This window comes from Capricornis sumatraensis, chromosome 8 (genome assembly GCF_032405125.1).
Source record: "Capricornis sumatraensis isolate serow.1 chromosome 8, serow.2, whole genome shotgun sequence".
Classification (NCBI taxonomy): Eukaryota; Metazoa; Chordata; class Mammalia; order Artiodactyla; family Bovidae; genus Capricornis; species Capricornis sumatraensis.
In genome coordinates, this window is record NC_091076.1 from 111,888,576 (window position 1) to 111,904,796 (window position 16,221).

The following is a 16,221-nucleotide window of genomic DNA, read 5'->3' on the forward strand; positions in this document are numbered from 1 at the left end:
TAGGCCAGCCGGAGAGAAAGCCGATAAGGAGACTTTGCACTTGAACTATGCATTAGATCAGATGCAGCTAAGGGACATTCCACTCAACAGCAGCAAAGCACACATTCTTAAGTGCACACAAAACCTTCTCCAGGATATCACTTGATAAACCATAATGGAACAGACTACAAAGAAGATTGTACACATATGTATAACTGAATCATTTTCCTGTACAGCGTAAATTGACACAACATTGTAAATCAACTATACTTAAAAAACTGAACACGCAGAGACAGAGAAGAACAATAGTCGCCTGGAGCTGACGGTAGGGGGGATGGGGGGAGATGGGTTAAAAGAGCACAAATTTTAACTTAAAGATAAATAAGGTCTGAGGATATAAAGATAACTGTGGTTGATAACATTGTATTGTATAATTAAAATTTGCTAATAAAGTAGAATTTTTTTAAAAACTTTTTAAAACCATTTTTTAAAAATTAAATGGTCAACTTAATAAAAACAAAAACCTTTTGATACCCTGTAATATCCATTCATTTCTAAAAATATAAAGAATTCTTAGGAATGCAAGGGGGTTTCCTTAACCTGAAATAAGGTGTCTATCAAAAACCTTCAACCTAAAACATTGAAAATAAATTCAGCAAAAGTGCCAGATGAAGGAGTTCATTATTTAAAAAATATATTGAAGATTTTGGTTCAGCTAGATCCATTACTTAGAAAACATAATTTTAAAAAAGATAAAAATGAATAGAATCTGGAAGGGGATATTCTCATTCTATTAAAGTTCAACATTTAATTTGTATTCATAGCAATTAAAATGATATAACAGATGGTACCTTTAAGTGAAATCATACATTCGTCTTTCTCTATGTGATTTGTTCCACTTGGCATAATACCTTCCAAGGCTATCCATGTTGTAAAAAAAAAAATGGCGAGATTTCCTTCTTTTTATGGCTGAATAATATTCCATTGTGTGTGCACACATCTTTCTTGCCTGTTCATCTACTGATGGACAGTTAGGTTGCGTCCACATCTAGGTTATTGTAAATAATGCTGTTATGACACCGGGGTGCACATAACGTTTCAGATTATGCTTTGCTTCCTTCAGATAAGCACCCAGAAGGAGCCGCTGGACCATATCATAGTTCACTTTTTAATTTTTGAGAAACCTCCGTACTGCTTTCCATAGTGGGTGTTCCAATTTACATCCCAGCCAACACTTCCCGAGAGTCCCCTTAAATCCACATCCTCACAACACTTGCTTACTTGCTGTCTTTATGATAACTGCCCTGCTAACAAGTGTGGGGAGATATCTCAGTGCAGCTTTCTAAAAACCAAAACAAACCAACAAAACAGGACAGACAGAAATAGACTTCACAGTAAGAGAACCAACCAGCAGCCGGCAGAGGAGACAGGAGTGAGGGGCTGGACGGAACAGGTGAGGGCATGAAGAGGGACGGGTGCAGCTGTGAGCAGGTGAGTCGTGGGGATGTCGTCAACACCTCGGGGCACACCCTCAGGAACGCGCAGTAACAGCATGGTGACAGACGGCAGAGACTCAGCGAGGGGACCATTTGCTAAGGCGTTGTTCACATTCAGTTGCTCAGTCGTGTCCGACTCTCTGCGACCCCATGGACTGCAGCACACCAGGCCTCCCTGTCCTTAACCACCTCCCAGAGTTCACTCAAACTCACGTCCATCGAGTCCGTGATGCCATCCAGCCATCTCATCCTCTGTCGTCCCCTTCTCCTCCTGCCCCCAATCCCTCCCAGCATCAGAGTCTTTTCCAATGAGTCAGCTCTTTGCATCAGGTGGCCAAAGTATTGGAGCTTCAGCTTCAGCATCAGTCCTTCCAATGAACATTCAGGACTGATCTCCTTTAGGATGGACTGGCTGGATCTCCTTGCTGTCCAAGGGACTCTCAAGAGTCTTCTCCACCATCACAGTTCAAAAGCATCAATTCTTTGGCGCTTAGATTTCTTTATAGTCCAACTCTCACATCCATACATGACTACTGGAAAAACCATAGCTTTGACTAGACGGACCTTCGTTGGCAAATTGATGTCTCTGCTTTTTAATATGCTACCTAGGTTTGTCATAGCTTTTCTTCCCAGGAGCAAGTGTCATTTAATTTTGTGGCTGCAGTCACCATCTGCAGTGATTTTGCAGTCCAAGAAAATAAAATCTGTCACTGTTTTCATTGTTTCCCCATGTACCTGCCATGAAATGATGGAACTGGATGCCATGATCTTCGTTTTTTGAATGTTGTAATGTATAAAAATATCAAATATTACCTGATACAGCTGAAACTAATACTCATGTAAATGAATTAACTTCAATAAGATAATAAAATGGCAAAACAGTAGACAGTTCTATTTAATGTGACCATAAGCGATTTTGACTTTTTTATCTGTGCTCTTCTGTAATTTTACAGTTCTCTACAGCAAGCATGTACTAGTTTGTGATAAAAATAAAGCTAAAGAACAGATACTTTGAAAAGCTTTCTCATTGCACAATGTTGGCAACCAGAGTTCACCCTCCAAGGACCTCGGGTGGGTTCACTTGAACAGAAGTCTTCTGTTAACGATGGTAGAAAAAAAGGCATTTCTTTTTTAGATTAGCCTAGAACTCAAGTGGCAGTGACATACAGTAAACTTCTTAAATAACTCAACTATAAAATAATTTACCAATTTCTGGTTATATTTAATCCAGCTTTGACATAATTTAATTTTAGCTATATAAAATCTAAAATGATTTCATACATTTTGAATAATATCTTCCTGCTCTCCAACTCTATATATCTAGGTTTTTAGTGGTAACATTATAGGTAAATATGAAAATCTGATATATTTTAATTGAAAATGTACTGTAAACTGTATCTGTTCTTAATTTTAGTAATAATAAAAGAAAAAAAACTGAATATTCACGAGTTTAATCAGCCTTTATATATTCTTCACCATGGGCTCCCCTGGTAGCTCAATCAGTGAAGAAACCGCCTGCAGTGCAGAAGAGCCAGGTCCAGTCCCTGGGTCAGCAAGATCCCCTGGAAAAGGAAATGGCAGCCCAGTCCTCTTGCCTGGAAAATCCTATGAACACAGGAGCCTGGTAGGCTACAGTCGATGGGGCACAAAGCGTGGGACACGATTTGGTGACTAAACCACCATGCCTTGGTTTAAACCAACACCACATCTTCTTTAATAAGTACCATAAAATAAAAGAAAAAAACTGAAAATTTACAGACTTAATCAGTCTTTAAATTTATATATTCTTGGTTAAAACCAACACCATACAGCCTATTTTGATATTGCAGTGGAACCTATTTTTAGTTACTCCTCCAAGAAAACGTAAAAAGTAAAAATCTTGTTTTCTACACAGAATAAAACGTCTTATCAAGGTGACCCTGTAAAGATGTTTCATTCACTTAAAAGGCATAGAAATCTTCAGACTGAGTATCCAAGTTTGCAGGCTTCCTTTAGCTTCTTCCTAGAGGCTCCTGGATTCTTTTTTTTTCCTATTTTAAAGTATATATCACTATTAATTCTTAGAGGTTTTTTTTTAAAACAAACAAACAAACTTACAAACAAAATGACTAAGCCACAGGTTCTCACTTCAGCGATAAATAAAAATAAATTTGGAATTATACTACTCAGTGGTACTTTAAAATCCCTACACAAGACTGGATTTAACCAAGCTCTCCCTTTCTACCAAAATTCAAACTTCCAGCCTCTGGGGCAAACTGCAAAACTACCTGCTTTGAATGTATCTTTATCCAGATTTTTGCAGTAAGCCTTGTTCAAAAGAAAAACAAACTTCATCAGCATGTAGTCCACGTCTCTCAATAATCACAAGGTTGTTTGGTATCCCATTCAAGTCTTCTATGAGATTGGTCTCCAGCAAATAAAAATACAAAAACACTGTCATTATAACTGCGGTTTTACTCTCTCTGCTCTAAGGCATTCTTATTTGAAGATTAATCCCTGCTCCTACTAATATTGTAAATGTTGATTTATGACAACACACACACAACCAGAGATAAACGAAGGAGATCTAAAAGAACTTTATAGGAAAGCTTTTCCATCCGCGTTTAAAAATATAACTTCTCTAAAAATATAACTCTAGGGGTAGTTTACCTTCCACTGCAGGGAGAGATTAAGAATCTGTGTATCCTGAGAAAGCAAACACTGTTTTTATAAAGCTGTATGTCAGTTTGTTGGAAAAATAACACCCCCAAACTATTTAATAAAAAACAAAACCATAGATAAACCAGGCAAAAGAACAGGTGCTGTTCATTTTTGTATAAGAATAACTTTCAATAAACCAGATGGTGAACATTTGCTGAACATCACTAGCATTGAGAGTTGGCTTCAAAACAGGTCAAATTAAAATATAATTCAAGAACACTGTGAATCATTTTAGAAAACATGAGGAATGTTTTCTAACAGTTCTGTGTGCAAGTGAAATTGTACTTGTGGGTAATGGTACATGAAAATGAAATTATGCATTTTCTATAAAGGCCAATTATCAATAACAGAAATCCTTATGGGATGGAGGAACATCTGTGAAAATCAAGACTATGGTAAAATTAGCCCTCAAGCCGTTTTCACATTCCTTGCTCTCATAGCTGCTCAATTGGGTCGCCCAGTCACCAGCTAGCAGGCCCATGAGTCAGATCCCGTGTGTCTTAGAGCCTCCTGAACAGAAGTGACTGTGTTTTCAGAATCAGAGGTTCCACCCTCCACCAGGGTGAAGTAAAAGTGAGCAAAGTCACAGCTCCCCTCTGGTGCCAAACCGACCTGAAGCCCGCCCGCTTCCTCGGCTCTGCGACGCCGCCACTGCGGTCTAAAGACCGCCGCCCGCGCGCTGCGTCTCAGCACAACACGACAACCGGGCGGAGGGTGGCAGCCGGGAACGGGCGCGCTCCTCACAGCTCGGGTACCAACACCCTACACGCAGGCAGCGCTCACGGGGACGCCGGCAGCAGCAGGGACGGACAGACTGCCACAGGCTCACTGTGCAGCGCTCCTCCACGGACGGGAACGAAACAGAACGCCGACCGGATCTGGCGCTTCCACGCCCGGGCACACAGGAAGAAGCGGACACACACACGCACCCCAGTGTGCACAGCCGCGCTCCTTCCAACACCCCGGAGCCGGGAACAGCGCAAGCGCCCATCAGCGGGTGACTGGAGAAGGAAGACGCGCCAGCCGAGCACGACTCAGCCGCTGCAAGGAACGCGCCTCTGCCGCAGCAACGCGGCACGATCTGGAGGACGTTCTGCTTAGCGAAGTCAGGCCGAGCAAGACAGACACTGTGCGGCCTCGCTTACGTGCGGAATCTAACAAATAATGCAGATGAACATACATGCAAAACAGAAGCCGACTTGCAGACAGAAAACACACCTGTCGTTAGTGAAGGGGAGAGGAGGGAAGGGGAAAACCGGGGCTATGGGACTAACATACGAACCACGACGTATAAAGTGGATAAGCGACAAGGACACAGGCGCAGCACAGGAAGTTACAGCCTTCACCTTATAATAGCTTGTGATGCGGTATAATCTGCAAAAATACAAGTCACTAGGCTGTACATTTGGTTTAGGTCATACCTGAATGGTCTAGGGGTTTTCCCTACTTTCCTCAGTTTAAGTCTGAATTTGGCAATAAGGAGTCCATGATCTGAGCCACAGTCAGCTCCCGGTCTTGTTTTTGCTGACTGTATAGTTCTCCATCTTTGGCTGCAAAGAATATAATCAATCTGATTTCGGTGTTGACCATCTCGTGATGTCCATGTGTAGAGACTTCCCTTGTGTTGTTAGAAGAGGGTGCTTGCTATGACCAGTGTGTTCTCTTGGCAAAACTCTATTGGCCTTGCCCTGCTTCATTTTGTATTTCAACGCCAAATTTGCCTGTTACTCCAGGTGTTTCTTGACTTCTTACTTTTGCATTCCAGTCCCCTATAATGAAAAGGACATCTTTTTTAGGTGTTAGTTCTAAAAGGTCTTGTAGGTCTTCATAGAACCATTCAACTTCAGCTTCTTCAGTGTTACTGGTTGGGGCATAGACGTGGATAACTGTGATATTGAATGGTTTGCCTTGAAAACGAACAGATCATTCTGTCGTTTTTGAGATTGCATCCAAGTACTGCATTTCGGACTCTTTTGTTGACCATGATGGCTACTCCATTTCTTCTGAGGGATCCCTGCCCGCAGTAGTAGATATAATGGTTATTTGAGTTAAATTCACCCATTCCATTTTAGTTTGCTGATTCCTAGAATGTTGACGTTCACTCTTGCCATCTCCTGTTTGACTACTTCCAATTTGCCTTGATTCATGGGAGCTAACATTCCAGGTTCCTATGCAATATTCCTCTTTACAGCATTGGACTTTGTTTCTATCACCAGTCACATCCACAACTGGGTATTGTTTTTGCTTTCGCTCCAACCCTTCATTCTTTCTGAAGTTATTTCTCCACTGATCTCCAGTAGCATATTGGGCATATTATACAGTGGAAGTGAGAAATAGATTTAAGAGCCTAGATCTGATAGATAGAGTGCCTGATGAACTATGGACTGAGGTTTGTGACACTGTACAGGAGACAGGGATCAAGACCATCCCCAAATAGGAACCATGGAAAAGAAATGCAAAAAAAGCAAAATGGCTGTCTGGAGAGGCCTTACAAATAGCTGTGAAAAGAAGAGAAGTGAAAAGCAAAGGAGAAAAGGAGAGATATAAGCATCTGAATGCAGAGTTCCAAAGAATAGCAAGAAGAGATAAAAAAGCCTTCCTCATCAATGCAAAGAAATAGAGGAAAATAACAGAATGGGAAAGACTAGAGATCTCTTCAAGAAAATTAGAGATACCAAGGGAACATTTCATGCAAAGATGGCTCAATAAAGGACAGAAATGGTATGGACCTAACAGAAGCAGAAGATATTAAGAAGAGGTGGCAACAATACACGGAAGAACATACAAAAAAGATCTTCACGACCCGGATAATCACAACGGTGTGATCACTCACCTAGAGCCAGACATCCTGGAATGTGAAGTCAAGTGGGCCTTAAAAAGCATCACTATGAACAAAGCTAGTGGAGCTGATGGAATTCCAGTTGAGCTATATCAGATCCTGAAAGATGATGCTGTGAAGGTGCTGTGCTCAATATGCCAGCAAGTTTGGAAAACTCAGCAGTGGCCACAGGACTGGAAAAGGTCAGTTTTCATTCCAATTCCAAGAAAGGCAATGCCAAAGAATGCTCAAACTACCACACAATTGCACTCGTTTCACACGCTAGTAAAGTAATGCTCAAAATTCTCCAAGCCAGGCTTCAGCAATATGTGAACTGTGAACTTCCAGATGTTCAAGCTGGTTTTAGAAAAAACAGAGGAACCAGAGATTACATTGCCAACATCTGCTGGATCATCGAAAAAGCAAGAGAGTTCCAGGAAAACATCTATTTCTGCTTTATTGACTATGCCAAAGCCTCTGACTGCGTGGATCACAATAAACTGTGGAAAATTCTGAAAGAGATGGGAATACCAGACCACCTGACCTGCCTCTTGAGAAACCTATATGCAGGTCAGGAAGCAACAGTTAGAACTGGACATGGAACAACAGACTGGTTCCAAATACAAAAAGGAGTGTGTCAAGGCTGTATATTGTCACCCTGCTTATTTAACTTATAATACAGAGTACATCATGAGAAATGCTGGGCTGGAAGAAGCACATGCTGGAATCAAGATTTCCAGGAGAAATATCAATAACCTCAGATATGCAGATGACACCACCATTATGGCAGAAAGTGAAGAGGAACTAAAAAGCCTCTTGAGGAAAGTGAAAGAGGAGAGTGAAAAGGTTGACTTAAAGCTTAGCATTCAGAAAATGAAGATCATGGCATCTGGTCCTATCACTTCATAGCAAATGGATGGGGAAACGGTGGAAACAGTGTCAGACTTCATTGTGGGGGGCTCCAAAATCACTGCAAATGGTGACTGCAGCCATGAAATTTAAAGACGCTTACTCCTTGGAAGGAGAGTTATGACCAACCTAGATAGCTATTGAAAAGCAGAGATACTACTTTGCTGACTAAGGTCCGTCTAGTCAAGGCTATGGTTTTTCCTGTGGTCATGTATGGATGTGAGAGTTGGACTATGAAGAAAGCTGAGCGCCGAAGAATTGATGCTTTTGAACTGTGGTGCTGGAGAAGACTCTTGGGAGTCCCTTGGACTGCAAGGAGATCCAACCAGTCCATCCTAAAGGAGATCAGTCCTGGGTGTTCATTGGAAGGACTGATGTTGAAGCTGAAACTCCAATACTTTGGCCACCTGATGCCGAGAGCTGACTCACTGGGAAAGACCCTGATGGTGGGAGGGATTGGGGGCAGGAGGAGAAGTTGGGGACAGAGGATGAGATGGCTGGATGGCATCGCCAACTCAATGGACATGAGTCAGAGTGAACTCCGGGAGTTGGTGATGGACAGGAGGCCTGGCGTGCTGCAATTCATGGGGTCGCAAAGAGTCAGACAGGACTGAGCGATTGAAGTGAACTGAACGAAAGCTGTTAAAAAAAAACGTGCCAGGGTAAGATCACCTCTTCTGACGAACTTGTCTGTCCCTCCATAAGATAAAGAGAGAGAAAGCGGTAAGAGCTGGCACACACAGCAGGCACTGTTGGAGGTGTCCTGCAGTAACTGTTCCAAGCCTCCTCACAACCTTACGAGGAAGGGTCACGTGACGGAGGTAAAGACCGAGCAGACAGGTGGAGCCCCAGGCCCAGCGTCAGGCTGGTAACCTGAGCTGGAGCCTGGACCCACAAGGGCTGGAGCCAGAGCCCACGCTCTTACAGGAAGCTCACGCGCCTCCCACCCGCCTGGAACAGCTCCGGTCAAGGTGGATTTGGAATTTCAAACAGAAACAAGTTCATTTCATTTCATCTCCATTATACTTTACATGGTTACATTACACTTTAATTTCAATTATATATTAATTTCTATTTATACTGTAAGCCATTTCAGTCTGTTTTAGAAATACAGATATTTTATTTGCTGTTTCTTGTAATAAGTTCACTGTATCTCTGTATTATAAACACAGGAAATATTCACTTGCTGAAGTAACCTCTAAAAAAAAAATCATTTATTTTCCTGCCTTCACCATTATGTGAGTGGAATCAGCCCTACAAAATATCAGTAACATTCTAAAAAAAAAAGAAATTCTAGATAGAAACCCCAGGATGAAAATAAGACTTTGTATTTAAATCCCTAAGACAGATTTTCTCCAAAAGGAAGAGCCGAGTAGCTTTAAAGCCCTTCTATTGGGTCAGCCTCTGGAAGAAAACATTGATTTGCATTCTGCATACAGGAACAGAGAAAAAAATCCCTCAAAGAGGAGAATGGCACACTTTGAACGTCTAGTCGACGGGAAGCAGCAAAGGGAAGCCAGGTGAGCAGCGAGATGAGGCAGGGGCCCTCGGGCGGCCGAGCTCTGCAAGGACGTCGTGGACTCAGAGGGTCAAGCAGACTGCTTCTGGGTTGCCTATAATTCTTCCCCTAACTCCTGAAATAGGGACAGAAACACTGCATTTCCCCCTTATTGCAAAATTTCTACTTTTACAAACAATGCAGGAATCCCAACAATGCATTGCCCACTAAGAGGCAAAACATCTATTTCACACCACTGTAAATAAAAGAAGGTCGGGATACCTCACGGGAAGCTAAGCAGGCAAACCTCACCGACAATCCCCCCGGGGTCTCTGTGAAAGCCCCTGGTGCTCTGTCGGCACCAACAGGCAGTCCCCTGCATGATGTACTGATGGACGGAAACAACGGTTTAGTTGAATAAGGGCTTGCTTCCTGTAGGGCCATTCACAACCAGAACATCTGAAGACCTACGTAATATATTCCGGTGAAATCACCACTACTCACTTTCAGTACTAAAAATCTGAAAGTTTAGATATATTAGTGTCAGAGTAGAAATACTTATCGTTACAACTGACAACACAAAAAAAGTTGAAATAGATCAGAATAAATCTGTTTTGAAGCAGTTCTGCATTTTACTGCCACAGAGGACTTTGAAAGAGGTATCAATCAAGAAGATGGCTTCCGAAGGTTTCACGGCTTGCTTTAGAATAGTCAGTTTATACAAGATCTCAGAACAATGCTCTATTATTTCTACACCACCCAAAACTTAGAAATCAAATTTGGTAAACGTACAAATATCTACACGTGTTGTTCATAGCTGTTAACTCCTCCAAAACAAACAAACCATACTTTGGTTAGTCTTTTGAAGAGTTACACCAAATTATTTTGTTGCCTATGGTGATTTTTCATTCATTACTTAGTTTCTCATTTGGTTTAAATATTTATCTTTGAAAAATGAACACATCAATTCATACCATTTACAGTTATAGTTTCAGAAACTTTTTAGTTACAAGGGGCTATAAAATATTTTCTGCATCAAAAATGAAATAAAAAGCAAAAAACATGTTTAGGATATGTATTGACTAAAAGCTGTCAGTAGTAGGAGAGTAAATTTAAACTTTCTTTTCTGAAAAACATGGACAAGTAGGTAAATTAAATTAGCTTTAGGAGCTGTATTCATAGTAGGTGCCAACTCCAAATCAGGGTCGCTCTTCACAGCAGTGGGGGCTGAAGTGTCACCCGAGCTCTGAATCCAAGACTGAGCTGAACCCACGCATCGTGTGACCAGGAGCCTATTGATCCCCATGCTACCTCCAGCTCTGACAGCCTCTTCTGTACGCTCAACACGCACAGAGGCAAGCAGCCCTACTGAGTGAGAGGGAGGATGGATGGATGGATGGATGCCGCCACATTCTAAAACTCAGATTTTTCACCTTTGTGTGTATTTTTATTATGGAAAAAACTGTTAATAATCATGACAAATTTCCGTATCATACGCCTCTCTTCTAGAAAAATGGAACTGTCTCTGGACCCACCGGCTCTAACACTATTCTTGCACTGAAAAGCAGCAGCAGTTGCCCCCAGAATATTCTCCTTCCGGGAAACAGCCAGGTAGTGCTGTTTGCTCTGACATGCAGACCCCGTAACAAACTACTCTCCTACTTCAGATCAGGTCACTCCCGCTGTGCCAGGTGCTAGATCACTGAGGTCACACAGACACTTAGTGGGAATAAAGACGCTCCTACAAGCGGAATGGAAGACGCGGATCCGCGAGGAGCAGCGCCAACAACCTGAACTCGCTCTCTGTAGCTCCAAGCGCAACTTCGCATTCTGGTAAACACCTCTGAAGCCTTAGATAGGCTATGGTGCACATTGAAACTATGGAGGCTTCGGAATTTTTCACAGTGAAGATGGAAGGATCGCACGGTGGCACTTACAGCAACAGCTTGACACTTAGCAGCGCGATGGGCCCCGAACGCCGCGCCAGACTAGAAGGCTGTTAACAACAGGGGCGCGTCGTGAGCTACAGCCACCACGCCTCCCGTTGCTTGTCACGTGACACCACAAAATGTAGACACCGCAGGTACTAAAATATTGGTCGATCTACTGTTATCGAAGGAATTATCTCTTTCTTTACGGATACAAAATGAATGCACATCGACAAACTACTAGAAAAAGTGTGAAGAAGTCACAGGAGAGACGAAGCAGAGCAAACAGAAAGGAAACCGCGGAGCCTTGAGCCGATAGAGAAGGTTGTGACTCAGCATTTTACGGAGGAAAACAACGAATTAACGAGGGGTCGAGGGAGGACATCTCGTCCACGAGCAGGACGCCCTCGCTGTGCTGGCTGGCATTCAAGCTGGCGCACGAGCACGGTCATCCGACAACGCGGAGCGCGCTGCAGCTCTCCTCTGAGGCCGCCTGGCCCCCGCCTGGCGACACCGGCACCCTGAGAGGCCCGGCACTCAGCTCGCGGCACCACCAGGCAGGGGGCGTGCGACCCCCCAGGGAGAACCTCACACCCGCTCTCTGCGCCCCTAGACATTCTTTTTGGCCTTTCTCTAAATTATTCCTGCTTGACATTTGGAAAAGCTCAGAAAATGGAACTTGCTGATTCCCTGGGAGTCAGCTAGACACAGTGCGCCCGAGCAAGCTCTCTTCCTAAGTCAGATTCTCGGGCCAAGTGCCCTCCTGACCTTTCTTCCAAGAAAGTCCTCATCACTCAAAGCTCTGCACTGTACCTGCCCAAGGGCTTGAACATCCTCCCAACTGGACTACAACACAGGAAGGAGTTATAGACACTGTCTGAAACACGGTGAGAACGCAACATTTACTGAATACATCAATATTTTCCAGCTAAAAACTACAGGACAGTATCATCCAGTAATAAGTAAGGCCTGATCAACTTAGGAAATGATTGGAAAAGACAAATATATATGTAAACATGTTTTAATGTGTATGCTTAGGTATCATAAAACAAAGCCTTTGCTAAACAATGCCTGTATAATAGTCCATTTTTAAATAGAACAACCGAAACATATCATTATCCAAACTCCTCCAAAAAAATCTACAGAGGAATTGCTAAATGTCCTAAGATCTAAATCTTATTGTTGTTATTGTTATGTTTAATCTGTTTTCATTTAAGAGTAGGAAAGCATCTGAAACCACTAAGCTCTCTTTCTTACATTCCTATCACTTAAAAACAGCTGAATTGATTTTTTTCCTTTAAAAAAAATTTATTGGCTGGTAATAAAATTCTGAAAAGAGAGATTCATGATGGAAAACTGACTCAAACTAAACCACAGCAAGGTTATGATAAAAATAATCATGCTTCGGTTTTAGTCACTTAATTTGGCTCACAGTTTAGAATAAGGGTATTTTTTTAAATTAAATATATTACAATTTTACTCACTTCAAAGCTTCCTCAAATTTATGGATTTTCTTTTGAGCATCTTCTTTCTCCTTGTCGAGCTCACTCTGTAAGTCGTGAATCTGCCACGACAGAGACATGAAATTTACTAAAAGACAAATCAAGTTTCCTCAAAGGAAAAATACAGTGAAACAGTAATCTTAAATCCATTTTTAATATAAAATTAGATTTAGATTTTTCAAGATAGAGGCTTGGTTAACCATAATCATTTACCATAAAATTATTTTAATACTATTCTTCTGATAATAACTTTCTGGTCAAAGTTAATCGTTGTTTAAATGCGCCTGTATGTGGCATCCCTGTAAAATAAGCTGATATGTAAAAAATTAAAAGAGGGAACTTCTGAATTTTTTTAACATTCCACACATTAACCAAAGGAAAGTAATCTAATGAGATACAGGAGAATACAAAAAATAATGTCTCTATCTGGCTTCCCTGGAGACTCAGATAGTAAAGCATCCGCCTGCAAGGCAGGAGTCCTGGGTTCAATCCCTGGGTCGGGAGGATCCCCTGGAGAAGGGAATGGCTACCCACTGCAGTATTCTTGCCTGGAGAATCCCTTGGACAGAGGAGCCTGGTGGGGTACAGTCCGTGGCGTCACAAAGAGTCGGACACGACTGAGCAACTAAGCACCCACATATACATTCCCCAAGCACACCCAGGTTATGGTGAACTAGCCGTCTGCTTCCAGAACGATGTGCACAGCCGCCCCCTGAGTCTGGGAAGCCCCCCAGGAGCACCGCTCTCCTAGTGATTGGCAGCCAGGAGGAGGCAGCCACCTGAGCATCTCTGCACCGGAAGCTCCTTGTGAGCACGCGCAGATGTGCACGCCTAGTGTGGGTCCCAGCACGGGCGCCGTGCGGGGACCTGGAATAGGGAAGGGAGCTCTGCTAAGGCTGGAGGGTCCTCACGGGGGCCGCCTGGGTGCAGAGCCCAGCCGGAGGCCACTCAGCCAGTGCGGACACGGGGCACTCTCCTGCCGGCCACGCAGGTGAGGCTGGATGTGCAAGCGGGGGCATGAAAGACAGGAGGGCAGTGAGATCAACACATACCCAGTCACACACACAACCACACACACAACCGTACACAACCACACAGTCACACACACAGCCACACACAACCACACAATCACAGACTCAGTCACACCCAGTCACACACACAACCACACACACAACCACACAATCATACAGAACCACACTATCACACACTCGGTCACACACACAGTCACACACAACCACACACAGTCACACACTCGGTCACACACACAACCACACACACAGTCACACACAGTCACACACTCGGTCACACACACAGTCACACACACAACCACACACAATCATACAGAACCACACAATCACACACGGTCACACACACAGTCACACACACACAACCACATACACAATCATACAGAGCCACACAATCACACACCCGGTCACACACACAACCACACACACACAACCACACACAATCATACAGAACCACAATCACACCCAGTCACACATACAACCACACACAACCACACACACACAACCATACACAACCACACAACCACACAGTCACACACACAACCACACACAACTGTACACAACCACAGTCACACACACAGCCACATACACAATCACACACACACAACCCCACACAATCATACAGAACCACACAGTTACACACCCAGTCACACACAACCACACACAATCATACAGAACCACACAATCACACACTCGGTCACACAGTCACACACACACACAACCACACACACAATCATACAGAACCACAATCACACATCCATTCACACACACAACCACACACAACCACACACACACAACCATACAGAACCACACAATCACACACCCAGTCACACAACCACACACACACAACCATACAGAACCACACAATCACACACCCAGTCACACACAGCCACACACACAACCGTACACAGCCACACAGTCACACAAGTCACGCACACACAACCACACACACAACCATACACAATCACATACACAACCATACACAACCAGTCACACACAACCACACACACAACCATACACAATCATACAGAACCACACAATCACACACCCAGTCACACACACAACCACACACATACACAACCATACACAACACAATCATACAGAACCACACAATCACACACACAACCACACACACACAACCACACAATCACAGTCACACACACAGTCACAAACTTTTTCAGACACTGAAGCAATACTCCTCAAAAACACCTCTATTTAGCTATTTATTCGTGTGGACAGAAGCCTATTTAACTCAAAAATCCTTATTCTTTGGCTTTTTCCTATTATGATTCTCTCTCATTTTCCCCTCGGCGTTTTAGTGAAATGGAAAGGTAGGTAGGCAGACAGACAGACAGAAGGTAGACAGACAGACCGAACCAGCGGCCTGGGAACCGAGAGGCGCGCCTAGAGGGGCCGCTCCTCGGCCGGCGGCAAAGCCCGCGCGGACCGCCGTGCGCGGCGCCCGGACCGCGGGGAGGCCGGCGCCGCCATCGCCCCAGCTCCTCGCCACACCCGTCTCCCGGGGGCGCCGCTTCTCTTCCGAGGGCCCTCCGCGGAGAGGCCCGCGGCGCCGGCGAGCCGCGAGTCCCCGGGTCCCCGGGTCCCCGTCGGCGCTGTCTCCGCGCGAGCGGCAGCGGCCTCCTCCCCGGAGTGCGGCTGCCACTGCCTGACGGGCGGCGCCCCCCGGCACCTGGCCCCAGCTCCCCGCTGCTAAACCAAGAGCGCCCTGGGAAGCAGGAGCCGGACGGCCTGGGCACAGGCTTTTGCGCCGGGGGCTGCTCGCGGGAAGCGGCCCCTCGTTTCCCGGCCCAGCGCCCCGCACAACGCGGGGCCCCCACCAGAGGACAGGGCCTGCTGGTCTGGGCGCGTCTGCTCGCCACTGACCACGTTTGCACGAGTGCCCGCGGGCTCTAGGGGCCATGCTGCCGGCCTTTGCCGATGCTCTAGGTAGTGGGGGCGACAGCAGCGACGCGACTGCCAGGCTCTCCTCCGAGGGCCCCACTGGCCGCGGGGAGCATGCCTCGGAGCGGCCGGCTCGCGCTCCGTTCCCTCCTGTACGCTGTGAACACCGAGACGAGCTTCAATCATTTGCACGATGAGAACACAAGCCAGCCAGCCAAGATAAGGCATGTAGTCCCCAACGCGGGAGTGTTCTGCAAACACCGACTTAAGGAGCTGGAAGCATCACTGCACATCTACTCCATGGAGGTTTCACTCCCTTGCACCGTAAGAATTTAAGGCATCAAAAGAGGCGCGCTCCTATAAACAAGGAAGAGATCTGCTGCAGGTAAGGGAACAGATACATGGCGGGGACATCAAGGCACGAACAGCGCGCGGAGCCCCGGCAGGTTCACTGGGGGCCCTGG

General features: G+C 44.7%; 1 protein-coding gene across 1 annotated transcript in view; it reads right to left on the bottom strand.

The window, feature by feature from the left end:
• Positions 1-16,221, bottom strand: part of CEP112 (centrosomal protein 112) — a 312,648-nt gene that overhangs the window by 217,149 nt on the left and 79,278 nt on the right. The window contains exon 17 of the mRNA XM_068977099.1: positions 12,813-12,892. Coding sequence (XP_068833200.1) covers positions 12,813-12,892 — 80 coding nt within the window. The remainder of the gene's footprint in view (positions 1-12,812; positions 12,893-16,221) is intronic.